This window comes from Heptranchias perlo, chromosome 7, assembly GCF_035084215.1.
Source record: "Heptranchias perlo isolate sHepPer1 chromosome 7, sHepPer1.hap1, whole genome shotgun sequence".
In the NCBI taxonomy this organism is placed as follows: Eukaryota; Metazoa; Chordata; class Chondrichthyes; order Hexanchiformes; family Hexanchidae; genus Heptranchias; species Heptranchias perlo.
Window position 1 is genome coordinate 46,630,738 of NC_090331.1, and position 21,145 is coordinate 46,651,882.

The 21,145-nt window shown below is 42.4% G+C and overlaps 1 protein-coding gene across 1 annotated transcript in view; it reads right to left on the minus strand.

Moving 5' to 3' along the window:
* Positions 1-21,145, minus strand: part of galnt13 (polypeptide N-acetylgalactosaminyltransferase 13) — a 403,934-nt gene that overhangs the window by 28,895 nt on the left and 353,894 nt on the right. Inside the window, exons 10-11 of the mRNA XM_067987444.1 lie at positions 19,329-19,427; positions 5,768-5,902 (exon numbers count right to left, since the gene is read on the minus strand). Coding sequence (XP_067843545.1) covers positions 5,768-5,902; positions 19,329-19,427 — 234 coding nt within the window. The remainder of the gene's footprint in view (positions 1-5,767; positions 5,903-19,328; positions 19,428-21,145) is intronic.

Consider the following 21,145-nt stretch of genomic DNA (forward strand, 5'->3'; position numbering starts at 1 on the left):
GATCGGGGGGTGGGGCAGCAAATCCAGCAGCTTCTCCGTGGAGCCGTGATGGAAATGCATGCGTGAAGCGGGGGGAGGGGAGAGGCAATCTCGGGGCGGAACAATCGGGGGAGGGAGGGGTAGAGAAAGTGTGGCAGCAATTACAAAAGTGCAATTAATATCAGTTTAACTCATATTAGCAGCAGAAGCACTAAACTCCATGCAAGAGCTACATATCTACGTGGTGGTGAATATATAATTTTGCATTGACACCATCACAGCAGTTTGTTTACAATCAGTCGTTAGCCTGAAATTTGGAGATGATTTTTGATATATATATCATCCAATGATTTAATTGAAATAAAATAATGAACTAATGTAAAATTTCAGCATGGAAATGTCAAACTAACTTTTGCCTACCAATATTTTGCTACAGAACAGCTCAAAGATCAAAATGAATGTATATGTATAGCTAGCTCCATCTGGTGGTGGAATATAATACTTTTCCTGTTTGATTTACGACAGTAATTCATTCCTCATTATAGCTGTAAATAACTTAAATGACAGTAACAGTATGTTTGTTATAACAACAACTTACCACCTTTATCGTAGTAAAACATCCCAAGGCGCTTCACAGAAATGTAGTCAAACAAAATTTGACACCGAGCCATATCAGGAAATATTAGCACAAGTGACCAAAAGCTTGGTCAAAGAGTAAGGTTTTAAGGAGCGTCTTAAAGGAGGAGAGAGAGGTAAAGAGGCAGAGAGGTTAAGGGAGGGAATTCCAGAGCTTAGGGCCTAGGCAGCTGAAGGCACGGCTGCTAATAGTGAAGCAATTAAAATCAGGGATGCGCAAGAGGCAAGAATTGGAGGAGCGCAGAGATCTCGGCGGGTTGTAGGGCTGGAGGAGGTTGCAGAGATAGGGAGGGATGAGGCCTTGGAGGGATTTGAAAACAAGGATGAGAATTTTAAAATTGAGGCACTCCTGGACCGGAGTCAATGTAGGTCAGCGAGCACAGGGGTGATGGGTGAATGGGACTTGGTGCGAGTCAGGATACCGACAGAAGAGTTTTGGATGAGCTCACATTTATCACGAAGATGTGAATCCCGCCAGGAGAACATTGGAATAGTCAAGTGTAGAGATAACAAAGGCATGGATGAGGGTTTCAGCAGTAGATAAGCTGAGGCAGGAGCGGAGACGGGCGATGTTATGGAGGTGGAATGAGGTGGTCTTGGTGATGGAGCGGATATGTGGACAGAAGCTCATCTCAGGGTCAAATAGGACGCCAAGGTTGCAAACGGTCTGGTTCAGCCTCAGTGGCCAGGGAGAGAGATGGCGTCGGTGGCTGGGGTACGGAGTTTGTGGCGGGGACCAAAGACAATGGCTTCGGTCTTCTCAATATTTATTTGGAGGAAATTTTTGATCATCGAGCACAGGATGTCAGACAAGCAGTGTGATAAATGAGAGACAATGGAGGAGTCGAGAGAGGTGGTAGTGAGGTAGAGCTGGGTGTCATCAGCGTATATGTGGAACCTGATGTGTTTTTGGATGTCGTCGAGGGGCAGCATGTAGATGAGAAATAGGAGCTCAGCTAATTAATTTTAACCTTGTAGGCAACACAGAAACCAAACAATTTTAGAAAAACAAATAGGCTCAACCATATAGTTTGCAAATAGATGGATCAGTAAGCTTTTTGTAACTGCACATTTACAGCATTTAAAACACATATAGGCATATCTCCTGTGTTGCTGCTTGTGGTGAGTACGAGAATATGCTCTGGCATTGGGTGAGGAGATTTTGAACCGACTGGGGTGTTTAAGGGTTTGCAGTGGCTGCTGTTGGGACAGTGAGGAATTCAGGGGGATAGGGGTTTGGAGTATTTAAGGTGACTGGGGATGAGAGCACTGAGGTGTGAGAGCTTTACTGATTATATGTAGATTTGTAAATACCAGTGGATCTTTTGTTCCTTTGCTCACAGTAAGTCCTGTCCTCACCTGATCTTGGTGTCTTCCTTATTCTGTTGCCATGACCTCTCCGTACCTCTGTCTCTTTCTTGCACTAACCTCTCGTTTTCTTTATCCATCTCTTTCTTCTGCAATGTCACCAATCTCTCTGACCCCAATCTCCCACTGTTACCTAATTCTCTCCTTGTCCCCTGATTTCCCTCTCCTTTTTCTCACTCTGCGCTCTCCCTATTCAATCACTGTCTGTCCCCCTGATATTTCTCTCTCCGTCCTTGGGCGAAATTGAGAGGGAGATGGCAAGAGGGCTGAAAAATTAACACTTTCAAAAATTAAAATTTCAATATATTAAGAAGTTGGGAAAAAGAAGGCTGAAAGTGAGTAAGTATATTTTAAAATATTTAAAATTAGACTACATTAGATATACATTAGATACTAGTCGATCATCCGGCATTGCACATAGGGAGTCAAGGCCACAGTCACTTTTCAGATCAAGCACTGAACCAAGGTGGGGAAGGGGAGAGGAGGCAAATAGGAGGGGAAGGAAGGAGAGTGGAAGAGGGAGAGGGCAGATGGAGAGTGGGACTGAGTACAGAGTGAGTAGACAGGAGAGGAGAGATGGGGAAAAAGAAAGGAGATGGGGAGAAGTGAAGCGGTGAAGGGGGAGGGAAGAGAAGGAGAATAGAGTGTGGGGGGAGAGGAGGGCAGAGAGGAGCGGAGAGGGTAAGGATGGGGGAGGGTGACTGGGGATGAGGAGAAGGGGAGGAGAGGGAAAGAGGGGGAGAAGGAGAGAGAGAGAGAGAGAGATAGAGAATTAGATAGAGAGGGAGAAGGAAGAGGGGCTGGAGTGGAGAGATGGCAGGGAGCACAGGGCTGGAGAGGACGTGGGGGGAGAGGTGAGGGAAGGGGGGATAGGAACAGGACAGAATGAAGAAAGAAGGGAGAGAGGGAAATGAGCCACAGGATGAGGGGATTGGAAGGGGGAAGGGGCCACAGGAAACAAAGCAGGTGGGAAGAGGGAGGGTCAACATTTGCCTCAGTGGGGGGGGGGAATGGGGGTCCAGTGGGTGATTTTGCCTCAATGAGCAAGGGCAGAGTGCAAATGTTGCTCAGCAGGTAGAGGAGGTGCTGGATTGCAATTTTTGGACTGAAACTGGAAATCAGTAGTTTAATCTCTTACATTTTATAGAAGCCCAGGATAAAGCAGAAGATGGCAAGAAACATTGCAAATTGTCACAAATGGAAGGGTGTAGGAACTACATATGGGAGTTATGGAGAGTTGTAGTAAGGGGCATGTGAGTTAGTCATTTTGGAGCATGGTCCTGGTGTTTGGGACCAAGTGTGGGAAATGGGACCACCGGGGAAAGGATTGCAAGCGGCCTGGGAGAATGGAGGGGGGCAGGGAAGTTATGGGTTGTTGGGTCATGGTGAGGGTTTGTTGTGGGTGGTGGGAATTGGCTCTAAGGACTGTTGGGGGGTGGTCTGGTGTTGGGCTATGGTACCACTGGAAAGGAATGCTGAAGGAATCAATGGTGGGAGGGTGGACTTGAGGTATGGCAGCAGTGGGATAACAATGATGAGATGTCGGAGTATTGGGGAAGAGGATTGCTGGGTGTGGATTTACTAGGAGGGGATGTCAGGGTGTTGCTAACGAAAGTGCAGTGATAGCTGTTTTCTTGAGATGGGCCGACAATGTGGGGAAAGATATAGATGCTCAGTGTGGGGGATGTGGCAGCGTAAGGAACAAAGATACTGGGGCTTCCAGCAGGACTCGGGCAGAACGGCTGAAAACTCCACCAGAAGCCAGAAATGCTAGGTCCTGGACCAGAGTGGCCTTGTTTCTGGGGGACCCCAGTCCAACAAGCGCCACATTTTGCAGCCTCAGGAGGAAGGTGCGCATCATAGATGAAGGGGTCAATGATGAAGATTACTGGCAGGTGCGATACCAGTGCAACTGCTGGAATTGTGTCCCTGGGCAATTTTAGCCCCAATAATATATACACATGTAAAAAATGGCCCGTATTGTTGCCATGGTCCGTTGATGGATATAAGTTTTTTTATATTTACGAGGGTGATGAAGTTGGAGTGATACTTTAGAAACTCACTGCGCATGTGCCATTTAGTGGTCAGAACCTGCAACCAAATTATGGGAGTTGACATAGCAAAATTGGTTGGGAAATGTTGATACAGTATAGCAATTTACAATGGTAAATGTTGAGAGAAAAGCAAGACCAACAATAACACAGTATTAAAAGTTATGTAGCTGCACGGATTGAGAGATGGCTAAAGAACTAAAACTAGACAAGGAGTAAATAAATGTTTTTCAGACTGGCAGAATATGGATATTTGGTGTATCCCAGAAATATGTGCTGGGACCTCTTTTGTTTTCAATATTATAAATGATTTGGACAGAGAGACAACAGTGATATAGATGCTTGCTGATACCAAATTAGGGAACATGGCAAATTGAAGAAGAATGATGAAGAATGTAGACGATTGCAGGAGGACAGCGACAGGCTAGTGGGGCGGGTGCACAGCTGGCAGATGTAGTTCAATATAGAGGAAGATGAAGTGATACATTTGGAGGAAAAAGAACAGTGAAAGAAAGTATAACCTAAACCGATTCTTAAAAAAGTGGAGGGACCGAGAGTTCTAGAAGTGCAGATACATAGATCTTTAAAGATAGGAGTGAGAATAGAACAGGCCATAAAAATGGCAAATAGATTTCTGAATTTTAGGTATAAGGACATTGAATAAAAAAGTAAAGACGCAATATTGAATTGGTAAGGTGACAGTATGAGTGTTGCGTGCAGTTTTGGGAATTCTGTTATTGGTCGGATATTTAGAACCATGGTAAGGGTAAAGTGAAGACTCAGTAGAATGAAAGGGTATAGTTATGAAGAAAACTGGGGCTTTTTCCCTCGAGCAGAAGAGGTTAAGAGGTGATCTAATAGAGATTTTCAAGGTTAGGAATGTTTTTGGAAGAATAAGCAGTGAAAGATTGTTTCCATTTGTTGCCAAATTGGTATCAAGTGGGTGTAGACCCAGAATTATCACTAGAAGAATAAAGTGAGAAGTTAGAAGAAATTTGTTTTCATACAGAAGTTAAAATATGGAATGCTTTATGAGAAGTACCTATTGAGGTAGAGACTTTAAAACTATAAAATGGAATTGGATAATTATTTGAAATAGAATATAAAACGAGTATGGGAAAAAGGTAGGGAAATGAGCTTAGAGTTCCATCTGAAAACCTAGCACAGAATGGCCTCCTTCTCTGCTATAATTTCCATGACTATGCGTGATAATGGTATGAAAACTGCAGTATAAAACATCATATTTGGAGTGTCTGTATTGTTAAATGATGTATTCTTTAGTTTTAAGCAGTTCACTTTTTCTTTGTAAATGAACTTAAGCACCTTTATCATGATTAAGGATACACAAATGTATAGATTGTGAAAAATACCATGGTTAAGTTTATGACCTCTATCTGGTCTAAATCTTATGGAATATAATGAATAAATGTCAGGATTTAAAGCAGCATTTTGATCCCAGTTGCTGGATACAATATTTTCCTTCAAAAGTATTGATTTGAAATGCAGTGCCAATAAAATATTCATTTTTATACCACTTAAATACAGGTAAAAATTGCAGTGAGGTGTAATGATTTAAACAGTATATTTGTATTCCATTGAGCGAGAAATGTTCCTTTTCTCTGTGTTATTTGCGTCACTAATGTTTAAATATTTTTCTAATGCATGAACATGATGATAAATGTGGGACTCTGAACATGCTTTATAAATCATGACTAATTAAGTAACAAGCATACCTGTACATCATATTCCCACAGCTGGTTCCCTCTCATGTGATGACATTTCAACATCACAACTGGACCATTTAGCCTAGACACATCCAGGCATAGATCATCTGTCCTGATCTCTTTATCTGCTGTGTAGGAGAATACCTGGAGGGAGGAGAAAAATGACAAAATCGTACACAGCATAGTACTTCTGCTTCATACCAAGAAAGTCCTCCAGCTTTTGCGATCATTAGATTGTCTTAAAAATGTAGTATTCATTTTTACACATTTATAGATACAACAGTTTTCCCAGTATAGCATATTTGAAAAAAACAAATATTATACATCTGTGAAAATTTTTTTTACAAACTTCGAAGTGCTGCAAAGATTTTTAAAATAAAAATTCTTTTGTTTTTCTCCCATAGTGAATGTAATGGAAAATAGGTCCCTAGACACATCCAGGAACACACCTAGGAACAGGCTGGTTTTCTCTAGAAAAAAGTCTGAGGGGTGACCTGATAGAGGTCTTTAAGATTATGAAAGTGTTTGATAGGGTAGAAGTAGAGAAGACGTTTCCACTTGCAAGGGAGACCAGAACTAGGGGCCATAAATATAAGATAGTCACTAATAAATCCAATAGGGAATTCAGGAGAAACTTCTTTACCCAGAGAATGGTTAGAATGTGGAACAAGGAGTAGTTGAGACGACTAGCATAGATGCATTTAACAGGAAGCTAGATAAACACATGAGGGAGAAAGGAATAGAAGGATATGTTGATGGGGTTAGATGAAGAAGGGTGGGAGGAGGCTCGTGTGGAGCATAAACACTGGCATGGACCTATTTGGCCGAATGGCCTGTTTCTGTATATAGGAACGTAAGAAATAGGAGCAGGAGTAGGCCACACGGCCCCTTGAGCCTGCTCTGTCATTCAATAAGATCATGGCTGATCTTCGCCCTCAACTGCACTTTCCCGCCAGATCCCCATATTCCTTGATTCCCTTAGTGTCCAAAAATCTATCAATCTCAGTCTTGAATATACTCAACGACTGAGTATCCATAGCCCTCTGGGGTACAGAACTCCAACGATTCACAAACCTCTGAGTGAAGAAATTTTTCCTCATCTTGGTCCTAAATGGCTGACCCCTTATCTTGAGACTATGATCCCTAGTTCTAGACTCTCCAGCCAGGGGAAAAAGCCTCTCAGCATCTACCCTGTCAAGCCCTCTAAAAATGTTATACATTTCAATGAGATCACTTCTCATTCTACTAAACTCCAGAGAACATAGGCCCATTCTACTCAATCTCTCCTCATAGGACAACCCTCTCGTCCCAGGAATCAATCTAGTGAACCTTCGATTTTTTGGCGTCCCTGGTGGCCGCCTAAAACAGGCATTAGACCCCTTCAATGTGTAAAGGAGGGGCCTAACGGCTGTTTTAGGACCTCTTGCTCAATGGCTGACGCGTGCATGGCCTGTTCTGCTCAGGAATCTTCAGCGGTTGCTGCGATTAAGCAGCGGCCGCGAACAAAAAAGTGATTACTTTTTTTTTTAAAGTTTGATGTGGAGCCAGAAGGAGCATCATCATCCTTACTCCCAGTTGCTTGTTAAAAATTTTGTGTACTTAAAAATTTTGATTAGATTAAGTGCACTGCATACAGTAATCATGGGTATGTTTTATCAAAAACCTGAAATATGCACATTTTTGCCTGTTGACATGTAGTTTTATGGTGGGCCTGATTGTCATGAAACCGCAAAATAGCTTCATGAAGTAGTTTGGTTCGTAAATGGAAAACCTCTTACTGATCCTAAACTCAGAGGTTGTAGTTATTATCATTACAATGTGTGTTCTGTGCATTTTCTATCATCTTATAGACTGGAATGGCTACACGTAACTTCAAAACTTTTGTTAGGACTAATTGCCTAATCAGAAATTCTCGGCAAGAAATAACGTTTGCAGGGAGTGCTGGTCAGGAAATCATGGGTAGAAAATCAGGGGTTGCGTGCTGGCGATTTCCCAACCGGGATTCTTTGCCAGCGCTGCTCCTCCCTGGAAACACCTCAATGGGGAATCAGTCCTAGTTTTTATTGATGTTTTGTTTTCCCAAATAAGTTTTTTTTAACATTATGCACTGTTTTGCACATATATTGGAAAGTCTAAAACTAATAAAGCTTTAATCAATAAAAACAATAGGGTAGAAATCGGTCTTCATTGCACCTGTTTTCCAGGCGGTGAATCGGAACAAAAAGAACCAATTTCGGGGCGCAATCAGTACCTGCGATACAGACACTACTGTATTGCTAAAGGGGTTCTGCAGGCATCATGGGCGGCCACCTTAAACAGGCTTTTGGCTCCTTGAATATGATGAAGAAGAGCCCAATGCATATTTAAGGACCCTTCCGGGAAATATGTCAGCGCTGAGTGGAGCAGGGTTGGACCTGCTTTTTCCTCAGTATTTTGGTTCTACATGCAGCCTAGGCAGCTGTCCTTAAAGGTAGGCTGCCACCAAAAATGTGAATTAATTTTTTTAACTAACCTTTCTGTGGCACTGGAAGGAGCAGGAGTGCTCTCCCCGGCTCCACAGTAGTCCTGAAGGCCGCTGCTGGCCTGCGCTCGGCCCCACTTCCATTCTCCTCCTCTTCCTCTTGGGGCTTACCTGAGGGCCGCTGAAACTGACCTCTGTTTTGCCAGTGAGCTGCCTGGGGATGTGTGGTAGGCGTCAGCAAGTTGCCAAAATTATTAAAATAAGTTCGGAGGACCAGTATTGATCGGGACTCAGGTCGACATGGTTCCCTGCACCCAGTTCGTGCCAGCTTAGCGGTGCTATCGAAATTCTACCCCAATAACTTTACTTATGCTTTAAGTAATTATTGCATTGTTCTTGCTTTTTTCAAATAAATTCCTTTACCAATGTTGTTTTAGCAACAAATTACAAATGCAGTTATTTAAATGTTAAAAATATAAGAGCCAGCCAAGTCTTTTTCAGTACCAAAATTATGCAATATTACCTATTTTAAGTAGCTGCAGATATATTTAATATCTGACATGGTATAAAGATTTTAACGAACGTACATAACAAACCACGATCTGCTTTTAGTTTAGTTTTTTATGCTGACTGCCTATGCTTGTGACATAAAAGTATCACAATACCTTCTTTTGCCTTTGCTAGAATACCACAAGGTGATGCACAATGGAATCTGAAAACTAAATAGGACCAATAATACAATCTCAGCATAGTGTGGCTGGGTTCAATGCTCCTTAGGTGCTGTGTGCATCTGTGCACAAATAAACTAACCTCACACAATAAAGCGAGGACAGCTGATTAGAATATTTTAATGTTGCTTCCATTGCTTTGGCCATAACACTCTGGGAGACTGCCAAAATCACAGGGGCAAGTTTTCCAGTGTCAGCAGCACGCAAGAAGCTGCTGGCCTATACAGGGCAACAGGACTTTTGCAGGGGGAGCAAAATCAGCCTCATGGCCTAACAGTGTAGCTGAAGGCAAGCTGGGTGATCCTTGTGGAAGTTTAGGACCACCCAGGGGAACAAAATAGAAAAGTTTTCCTGTGGCCCTTCCTCCAATTGCACATTTACATCAGGCACCAAGTGACTTGTCTCAGGTGCACCAGTCACATTATGGAGAGCAGGCCTCCCTCCCATATTGAACTGCACTCAGTGCTTCAGGTGCTGAGTGAGGCCTCAGACCCAGTAATATGGGACCAGAGTGCCTGATACATAATAGAGCTGTGGGCATCACAGGATGCAATTTCAGCCCGAAGTTTCCAACTCACCAGCTCCACAACAAAGGAAAAGTGAACAAATCATATGGTGCAAGATATCCTGCATTTCATTCAGCAAAAGGTGCTCAGTAATACATTGCACTTTCAAGTAATTACATCAGTACTTACAGAGACCTCACTCAAATGTGTGCTTAATCATATTGATCTTGTCTGATATTTCAATTTAGCCAAGAGCACTCACAATGTTCTTTAATTTACCGTTCTTAATTGATTCAACATATTCCAATTGCAGAAAGGGTAAATAGGGCAGTGGGGAAAGATTTAAACCAGGTAGGGAGATGGGAGGGGAAAATCCATATAGCAAGTCAAGCAGACTGCTTTGTCCTGGAGGATGTTGAGCTTCTTGAGTGTTGTTGGAGCTGCACTCATCCAGGCAAGCGAGAGTATTCCATCACACTCCTGACTTGTGCCTTGTACATGGTGGAAAGGCTTTGGGGAGTCAGGGGGTGAGTCACTCGCCACAGAATACCCAGCCTCTGACCTGTTCTTGTAGCCACAGTATTTATGTGGCCAGTCCAGTTAAGTTTCTGGTCAATGTTAACGCCAGGATGTTGATAGTGAGGGATTCAGCAATGGTAATGCCGTTGAATGTCAAGGGGAGGTGGTTAGACTCTCTCTCATTGGAGATGGTAATTGCCTGGCACCTGTGTGGCGTGAATGTTACTTGCCACTTATGAGCCCAAGCCTGGATGTTGTCCAGATCTTGCTGCATGCGGGCACAGACTGCTTCATTATCTGAGGGATTGCGAATGGAACTGAACACTGTGCAATCATCAGCGAACATCCCCATTTCTGACCTCATGATGGAGGGAAGGTCGTTGATGAAGCAGCTGAAGATGGTTGGGCCTAGGACACTGCCCTGAGGAACTCCTGCAGCAATGTCCTGGGGCTGAAATGATTGGCCTCCAACAACCACTACCATCTTCCTTTGTGCTAGGTATGACTCCAGCCACTGGAGAGTTTTCCCCCTGATTTCCATTGATTTCAATTTTATTAGGGCTCCTTGATGCCACACTCGGTCAAATGCTACCTTGATGTCAAGGGCAGTCACTCTCACCTCACTTCTGGAATTCAGCTCTCTTGTCCATGTTTGGACCAAGGCTGTAATGAGGTCTGGAGCCGAGTGGTCCTGGCCGAACCTAAACTGAGCATCGTTCAGCAGGTTATTAGTGAGTAAATGCCGCTTGATAGCACTGTCGACGACAGCTTCCATCACTTTGCTGATGATTGAGAGTAGACTGAAGGTCGGTAATTGGCCGGAATGGATTTGTCCTGCTTTTTATGGACAGGACATACCTGGGCAATTTTCCACTTTGTCGGGTAGATGCCAGTGTTGTAGTTGAACTGGAACAGCTTGGCTAGAGGCGCAGCTAGTTCTGCAGCACAAATCTTCAGCATTACAGCCAGGATGTAGTAATGAGTAATGAACCAGATTTAGTTCACGGCTTAACTGTGCGTGAACATCTATCCACTAGTGATCATAACATGATCGAGTTCAATGTAGTGTTTGAAAGGGACAAAAGTGAATCAGCTGCTAAGATTCTAGACTTGGGCAAGGCCGACTTCAATGTATGTGTCAAGGGATTAGGGATAGGTAAATAAAGGGGAGGGTTGTTTGCGATGGTCAGAAAATTTTGCTCACCTTGCATGGACACTTCAAGCAAGTTTAAGTATCCACAAGGGGGACTGAAGGGATTCGCAAAATTTCACATGTCCCCCCCCTCCGAAGATTTATTGGAGTTATTAAAGAAACCCTGGTGTGACTGTGTTTTAAAAAATCCAGGGTCTTTCAAAATGGCTGCGGTCAGTCACATGGCCAAGGGCCGGCAGATTTGAAATTGGATTCTCTAACAGCTTGGCAGGCTCCGTGTTTCAGACAGGTTTCTTTGAACAATGCAGTTGCATTCACGCCCTGAGGCAAGTCTTCACCGTTGCCGGCCTACACATCAAAATTCGAGCAGGAGTTATCCCAGGACTAAAGGTAACCCATTAAGGAATATTCGGAACAATGGAAAGCAGTTTCACGGTGAGCATTATTTTTTTTTCTGGCCGCCACAAGACAACCTAGCTAGGTGTAAGGGTGGGAGTTAAAGGGGTATTGCTAAAATTGTGATTTTAGAATTTTCCCTCGATGTGTCCGTTTCTTCCACCGCGTTAAGTGTAAGACTGTATTGCATCCATAGCGATTCCTTTTATCTTCTGTATAATACTGTTTAACTTGTAGTTTTAGTTTTCTCATTAATAAACATTGGTTTTCCTTGCACCAATCCACTGGTCTGTTCGTCTGTCCTTATTACCATTCGATAAGTCCTGAGCTCAGAATCAAGAAGGGGAAAGCGATTCGAAACCGCACAGCGGGCAGGGCAGCTCAGGAAAACATAACTGGCTGATCTACAATAAGCCCCTGAAACAAAACCCCTTACAATGCCACTCCATTATTTAAGAAGGGAGGGAGGGAGAAATCAGGTAACTACAGTTCGTAAAGGGTTAAACAACTGAATTAGTCTGTTGAGTTTCTTTTGTATGGTTTCTTTTGCAGATCTCTCAACCAATAGACAAATACTGAAATATCCAGCCAATCCTGAGTCTTTCTTGGGGTTTTATTGATGTCTTGCCAACAGAGCCACATTTTGCCCTATATCTGTTTCAGTCGGTCAAAATTGTAATTAACCAATATATCAAAAGTGTATGATCCTTACACTCATAAAATCCTTCGAAATATGGTCTCATCTTTGAGAAGTCAACCTGTAGGACAAAGGCTATAGCCATCTACTACTCAAAACATTCACCACTTACAAAAATAGGGCATTGAGGTCTGATATCACAGGCCACCAAGAGGGCATTGCAAGTAGCAGCCAGCTTATTGGAAAATAACAGGTGCAAGGCCTGCAATTTATTTCTCGATTGATTTCAACTTGAAAGAAGATTGCAACTTGCTGTGTTTGATAAGAATTGCAAATAGAAATCACATGTGGTCTAAGTCAATGATGCATTCTGATAACACCTGGTTCAAAGCTAGCTGACTCTCTGATTAGATTAGGTGAACATAATTTGTTATCATGACTATGCAATCAAAGTATTAGCATATTGAAAATTATTCGGTTTGCCACTGAGTTTTTATTGCTATCCCAATATACTGGCTAAATGAATGTCAAGTTTCCAGTTTGTGTATGGTACTTTTAAGAGAACATATTTTAAATTTTAAAATATTGTAAATAAAAGGAAGAAAATAAACCATGAACAAAATACTCCATTTTAATTCAGTTTGTATTTAGAAGTATCATGCTACCGACAAAGCAACATGTATTCTGTTATTCTGTTTTACTTTACCTCGAGAAAGCATGAAAGTTCATGCACAACTCAATAATATAATAAAAATGAAAGAAAAACATTCAGATTATGGCACTGGAAGAAAATGGTGGATTACTGAGATCTACTAATACTGAGTAACTGTCATTCTTCAAGGGTAAGTTTCTGCTATAACACATAGAGTGTAAAAGGTTTTTGTTTTGGTCAGCAAATTTGTCTAATATAAATCCTATTGTCATGCATGACAATCTGCAAAACAAATCAAACTACTGAGAAAACCACGTCTCAACTTTCAGTTCACCTCTTTCTAAGCGTATCTCACTTACGCTAGAGAATGTATTCACAGTTTGGCAGAGGCACAGACTTGGATCTGTACTTAGGGGTGTCACTGGCAAAAACTATGCAACATAGCAGCTACTGACTAACCGTATTTCGGAGCTGGAGCTGCGGGTGGATTCACTGTGGAGCATACGCGATGCTGAGAATATCGTGGATAGCACGTTCAGTAAGGTGGTCACTCCGCAGGTAAAGATTATGCAGGAAGAAAACAAATGGGTGACCGCCAGGAAGGGTAGAAGGACTAGGCAGGTAGTGCAGGAGGAGTCCCCTGGGGCCATCTCCCTCTCAAACAGATATACCGCTTTGGATACTGTTGGGGAAGATGGCTTATCAGGGGAAAGCAGCAAGAGCCAAGTTCGTGGCACCACGGATGGCTCTGCTGCACAGGAGGGGAGCAATAAGAGTGGCAGGGCTATAGTGATAGGGGATTCAATTGTAAGGGGAACAAATAGGCATTTCTGCGGCCGCAAACTTGACTCCAGGATGGTATGTTGCCTCCCTGGTGCTAGGGTCAAGGATGTCACGGAGCGGCTGCAGGGCATTCTGGAGGGGGAGGGTGAACAGCCAGTAGCCGTGGTCCATATCGGTATCAACGACATCGGTAAAAAAAGGGATGACGTCCTGCAAGGTGAATTTAAGGAGTTAGGAGATAAATTAAAAAGCAGGACCTCAAAGGTAGTGATCTCAGGATTACTACCAGTGCCACATGCTAGTGAGTATAGGAACAGAAGAATAGATCAGATGAATGCGTGGCTGCAGGGATGGTGGAGGAGGGAGGGATTTAGATTCCTGGGATATTGGGACCAGTTCTGGAGAAGGTGGGACCTCTACAAGCAGGACGGTTTACACCCGAGCAGGACCAGGACTGATGTCCTCGTGGGGGTGTTTGCTAGTGCTGTTGGGGAAGGTTCAAACTAGAATGGCAGGAGGATGGGAACCTGTGCAGGGAGACAGAGGAGGGGGAAACAAGGATAGAAACAAAAGGCAGAAAGGGAAGAAGCAATAGTGGAAGGCAGAGAAAACAAGGGCGAAAAACAAATAGGGCCATAGTGCAAAATAAAACTAAGATGACTAGCAATCTTAAAAAGACTAGTCTAAAGGCATTGTGTCGAAATGCGCGGAGCATTCGCAATAAGGTAGATGAATTAACAGCGCAGATAGATATTAACGGTTATGATATAGTTGCGATTACGGAGACATGGCTGCAGGGTGACCAAGGATGGGAACTGAACATCCAGGGGTATTCAATATTTAGGAAGGACAGGCAAAAAGGGAAATGAGGTGGGGTTGTGTTGTTAGTAAAGGAGGAAATCAATGCAATAGTGAGGAAGGATATTGGCTCGGAAAATCACGATGTGGAATCTGTATGGGTGGAGCTAAGAAACACCAAGGGGCAGAAAACATTGGTGGGGGTTGTCTATAAGCCTCCAAACAGTAGTGGAGATGTAGGGGAGGGCATTAAACAGGAAATTAGAGATGCATGCAAGAAGGGTACAACTGTAATCATGGGTGATTTTAATCTACATATAGATTGGTCAAACCAAATTAGCAATAATACTGTGGGGGAGGAATTCCTGGAGTGTGTACGTGATGGTTTTCTAGACCAATACATTGAGGAACCAACTAAAGAACAGGCAATCCTAGACTGGGTGTTGTGCAATGAGAAAGGATTAATTAACAATCTTGTTGTGCGGGGTCCCTTAGGGAAGAGCGACCATAACATAATAGAATTCCTCATTAAGATGGAGAGTGAAGTAGTTGAATCCGAAATTAGGGTCCTGAATCTAAATAAAGGAAATTACGAAAGTATGACGTGTGAGTTGGCTATGATAGATTGGGGAACTTTACTAAAAGGGATGACGGTGGATAGGCAATGGCTAATATTTAAAGAACGTGTGCAGGAATTACAACAATTATTCATTTCTGTCTGGTGGAAAAATAAAACAGGAAAGGTGACTCAACCGTGGCTTACAAAAGAAATTAGGGATAGTATTAGATCCAAAGAGGAGACATATAAAATTGCCAGAAAAAGCGGCAAGCGTGAGGATTGGGAGCAGTTAAGAATTCAGCAAAGGAGGACAAAGAGATTGATTAAGAGGGGAAAAATAAGTATGAGAGTAAATTAGCAGGGAACATAAAAACTGTCTGTAAAAGTTTCTATAAATATGTCAAGAGAAAAAGATTAGTGAAGACAAATGTACGTCCCTTACAGTCAGAAATGGGGGAAATCATAATGGGGAACAAAGAAATGACAGAACAATTAAACACATACTTTGGTTCTGTCTTCACAAAGGAGGACACAAATAACCTCCCGGAAATGTTAGGGAACCAAGGGCCTAGTGTGAGGGAGGAATTGAAGGAAACCAGTAATAGTATAAAAATAGTGCTAGGGAAATTAATGGGGCTAAGGGCTGACAAATCCCTAGGGCCTGATAATCTACATCCCAGAGTACTAAAGGAAGTGGCCCTGGAAATAAGGAGGGAGAGAAAAAACAGGGAATTACAGACCAGTTAGCCTAACATCAGTAGTGGGGAAAATGCTGGAGTCTATTATAAAAGATGTGATAACAGAACACTTGGAGGGCACTAAGGGGATTGGACAAAGTCAGCATGGGTTTATGAAAGGGAAATCATGCTTAACAAATCTACTGGAGTTTTTTGAGGATGTAGCTGGTAGAATAGATAGGGGAGAACCAGTGCATGTGGTGTACTTGGATTTTCAGAAGGCTTTTGATAAGGTCCCACACAAGAGGTTAGTGTGCAAATTAAAGCACATAGGATTGGGGGGAATATACTGGCATGGATTGAGAATTGGTTGACAGACAGGAAACAGAGAGTAGGAATAAACGGGTCTTTTTCCGGGTGGCAGGCAGTGACTAGTGGGGTACCGCAGGGATCAGTGCTTGGGCCCCAGCTATTCACAATATATATCAATGATTTGGATGAGGGAACTAAATGTAACATTTCCAAGTTTGCAGACAACACTAAGCTGGGGTGGAATGTGAGCTGTGAAGAGGATGCAAAGAGGCTTCAATGTGATTTAGACAAGTTGGGTGAGTGGGCAAGAACATGGCAGATGCAGTATAACGTGGATAACTGTGAGGTTACCCACTTTGGTTGTAAAAACAGAAAGGCAGATTATTATCTGAATGGGGATAGATTGGGAAAAGGGGAGGTGCAACGAGACCTGGGTGTCTTTGTACACCAGTCGCTGGAAGCGAGCATTCAGGTGCAGCAAGCAGTTAGGAAGGTGAATGGTATGTTGGCCTTCATTGCAAGAGGATTTGAGTACAGGAGCAGGGATGTCTTACTGCAATTATACAGGGCCTTGGTGAGACCACATCTGGAGTATTATGTGCAGTTTTGGTCTCCTTATCTGAGGAAGGATGTCCTTGCCAAGGAGGGAGTTCAACGAAGGTTTACCAGACTGATTCCTGGGATGGCAGGAGTGACGTATGAGGAGAGATTGGGTCGACTAGGCCTATATTCACTAGTTTAGAAGAATGAGAGGTGATCTCATCGAAACATATAAAATTCTAACAGGACTAGACAGACTAGATGCAGGGAGGATGTTCCCGATGGCTGGGGAGTCCAGAACCAGGGGTCACAGTCTCAGGATACGGGGTATGCCATTTAGAACAGAGATGAGGAGAAATTTCCTCATTCAGAGGGTGGTAAATCTGTGGAATTCTTTACCACAGAAGGCAGTGGAGGCCAAGTCATTCGATGTATTCAAGAAAGAGATAGATATATTTCTTAATGCTAAAGGGATCAAGGGATATGCAGAAAAAGCGGGAACAGGGTACTGAGTTAGACGATCAGCCATGATAATTTTGAATGGCGGAACAGGCCCGAATGGCCTACTCTTGCTCCTATTTTCTATGTTTCTATGTTTATCAGCACAAAGCACTGAAGAGCTTCCTGCTGCTTTCCAGCTAGCACCATTGTAGCTCTTAAGGTTAGCAGCGTTATCTACAGCTAAATGCAAACAATCCCAGCCCCCAGTGAGAGGTCCAAACTCCAGCTCCCATTGATAAGCTAGGCTGGCTGGTCAAGCTTAAAAAAAACATGAGTACAAAGAGGCCACCTGGCTCGCCTATCAGATTATCAAGTCGGCCATAAACAGTTAATTCAATTCCGCTCTCCCATCACCAGATATTTCATCTCAGAGCCAGCCGCAAACATACCCACTTGTTTCCTTCCACAAGGCCAGTTAACAGTGACCATCAAACAACTGATGAGTCTGGACGTGGCCCTCAATCAGTGAACAGTAGGTACCAAGAACTCCTCCCAAGTGGCATGGTGCGCAGCAAAACTCACTATAAAATTCGTGACTGCATTGCCAACAATCCTTCTGATCACAACATGGATACATACTACACCCCATCAAATGGTAGCTCCAACTGCCGATAGGCCTAGGTGCAGTTGCCTCTCTGCAACCCCATCATGGTAGGCACTGAACTGTGGATATATGAGCACAGTCACACACCCAGCCTCCAGCAGCTGTTGTTTCAGCCTCAGGGTGTCCCCATCAGCGATATGAACAACTATTTTCAGCATGGTAGAAATGATGACCCTAGTGCAAAGTTAAATTACAGTTAATTTTGATTCACTCCTTGTTTTATGAAGGTTCTAGTATATTCTACAGTACCTTTTAAGTAGGTTTATTACTTTGTTTTTCAAAGTCTGTTGTGAGAGGATCATAATGTAATATTTCCTATTTTTAAAAATAGCCTGCTACAAATCTATGCATGGGAATGAACAGGTTTAAGATCAAGGAATGAAGCAACATTGAAAAGCCAAAGGAGGCTACAAATACTGGTACTCATCCAGTTCTTCAGAACCGTGGGTCACACTACATTGTCAGCTGCAGTACATCATCACAGTGCTATCATCTGTTATGTACACTTGTCCTTAGCACCCAAGTCTCCCATGCCACTGTAGAAATCCTCACGATTTATCCAATATAATCAGCTTTCATTTTGCCAAATATTTACACATCTCAGATATTTCAGATTTCAATAAAGGGCCGAAAATCCTTGGGAGATCCCGTGACTTTTGCCCTCAAAGGGACCTGGTGTATTTTTGGTGGTGGAATGTTTGGTGAGAACAGGTGCACCACCTGCCTCCATGGCAGAAATAAGACCACCTGGCATCCAGGCATGGGTTGCAGCCTGCACCCCCGATGATTCAAAAGATAGAATTTAGAATAATTATCAGCCTTCGTGGACCGTGGGGCCAGAAATTCATCTTTTATGTCGGCGGGGGGGGGGGGGAACCTGATATCTCATCCAAATCCAGTCACTTCTGTTGAAGAATGCAGCTTCTCTGATGGCCAGACACTGCAGATGGGCCCTAGGCGTGCAGGTGCCTGCCCAGGTCATTCAAACGAGTTGACCTCCCCCTGCCCCGACAAACTCTGGCGAGGCCAGAGACAGAGGTGATCAGCAGGTAGATACGAGCATTTAGGACCATCAAAGGCCCACAGATTTTCAGCCCCAGATTATGATAATTGTATAGATTGCTTTGCTAGTGTCGTTTTATTTACACATAAAATTGCCGATGGTACCCAAATCCTTTTTCAAATCTGCAGTATTAATTATGCCCACCCTGACAAGGGAAGCGGCCTTTGTGTTTTCTGGTTTCGCTATTCTTCGGGGCTGGAGGCATTCTACCTTCTGTTTTTGTATAGCAGCCAGAATACCCCATAGCTGGTGGCTATCATCACTACTGCAGACCTCCATTGAAAGGTTCAAGGCCCTACCAAGGGACATGTTTGCGCCTGGGGTACATTGGGCCTAAGATCATGACCTGAACCTGTAAACAGGAGTGGGTACAGGTCAGGCCAGGTGGAGCACATTTTAGGTGCCCCACCTCACTTGCATCCATACAGGGGGAGGACAGAAGGCAGGGCAAGGAAAAGCAGCTCCATTATGTTACAAATTAGAGTTGCATCACATTTTCATTTATTTAGGCTTCACAGACCCCAAAATATATCATGTTATTGTAGTACATAAAGAAATTATTTTCTAAAAGTATCTAACAATTTGCACTGCGTGTCATGTGAACTGTGATTCTAGAACCAATAGAGCTAACTTCCATAAACTTGGAAGTAACCCCTGACCAATAATCCAATAATGTCTTACCTGGTTTCCCCCCATGCCGTGGCAATTGAATATGCCCACTTTTTCATTTTCCTTCCGCCCCATATTATCGAGGCACTGGTTTGTATCAACATTTCTAATCTGAAAATAACCAGATAGGAGTAATTATGGACAAACACATTCAGGCTGAAATCACTGTGGATTCAAATTTTCCAGAAATGAAATACATATATATTATATATACCCAGATACACAGAACTGGAGGACACAAGTACAAAACTAGCCTCAAGCAAAGCTAAGATCAGAAGAAATTCTCGCCTCCACTCCTTCCTCTCACTGAGTAGTGGATATGTGATATAAACACCCATCTAATGTAATTAACACCTTTAAAAAAGGACAAATATGATGATTAGGAACAGGATTACAAGATTGAAGGCAACAAGGATAAACTCTGACAGAGATAATAAAATGCTGTGTGGAGTGTCATGGCTTCTGAATTGCTGCAACTATGGAAACGTCATTGCAAGGATGGTAACTATCAAGGATGAATAATGTAGGATATGAAGCTTAGATACATATTCTGGGGTTTTTCTGCATTGAACTTTAGGGAAGGGGACAAATTTGCAGAACCTTTCTTCAAGAGATTAAATGGGTTAGGAAGAGTCCATGATACAACATTTTGTCCATTGTTTACAGAAGGAATGGGTTTAATGGGATATCCCTTCCCATGTTTTATGTTGTTATGGTCTTTATATTCCCTGATGCAATTAAGAGTTTTTGCCAAAATGGTGATAATATAAACCAAAGCGATTTTAAACCTAAACCTTACAACATATTTCAAAATGCATTAATTGAACTGGAAATTGTTTATTTGTTAAAAATGCTTTAGAAAGTGATGTATCCACTTCTGAAAAGAAAGTTTCAATTATTTTCTTGAAGATGAAGACTGTTATGCTGTTCTGATTATCTGTGCTAAGCAAAAATGTGTGCTCTGAAATAATAATTAAGGAAGTTTACTAGTTAAAACCATTATTAACTGTAATTTGGATATTTTCGGAGTTTGAAAACGTTAATGAAAGGGAACTTAAGGGCAAATTTGCCTGGTTTAATTTTGTATCTGTTCACTACATGCATTATCTGGTCATTAGTGACAAATATACATGTTGGCTTTATTATTAGACACAAAGTCCAAGAAAATATAAAGACCAAGCAAAACTCAATTTATAGTCATCTAAAATAGCCTGGACTAATAACGTTCCTCTTGAGCTACTCATTAAAGTATCTATCCAAAATATATTAAAAATCTTACATCTGTGCCACTTGTCTTCCTGTTGTCACATTTTTGTCACACTGTGTGAAATCTATCCAATATAAATTCCCATGTCCACATTTAGAATAGAAAATGTCCATGTAAACTTATCATGCTGATTGCACAATCATGGGTATCTGTGCAGCAGTTTTCGGTGATGTCGCTGCCAACTAAACTGGTACTTTGATATTTTTGCTTAGCTTCCACAAGGAATGTATAAAACTGTACATTAAATCCTTTAACTTTATTTTTTTTCACTTTTCATTTAATTTTTTTATTCTTATGATTAGTTCTTAATGTTTTGATGCATTTACTGTTTAATAGATTTTACATATAGGGGTACGGTAGCATAATGGTTATGTTACTGGACTAATAGTGCTAACTCTGTTTTTCTCTCCACAGATGCTGCCTGACTTGCTGAGTGTTTCCAGCACTTTTTGTTTCTATTTCAGATTTCTAGCATCCGCAGTATTTTGCTTTTGTCCCTTCAAAATAGTGTTGACTGCCATTTACTAGGTTATTTTAGGATAGTTAATTTTCGAGTTTGTTC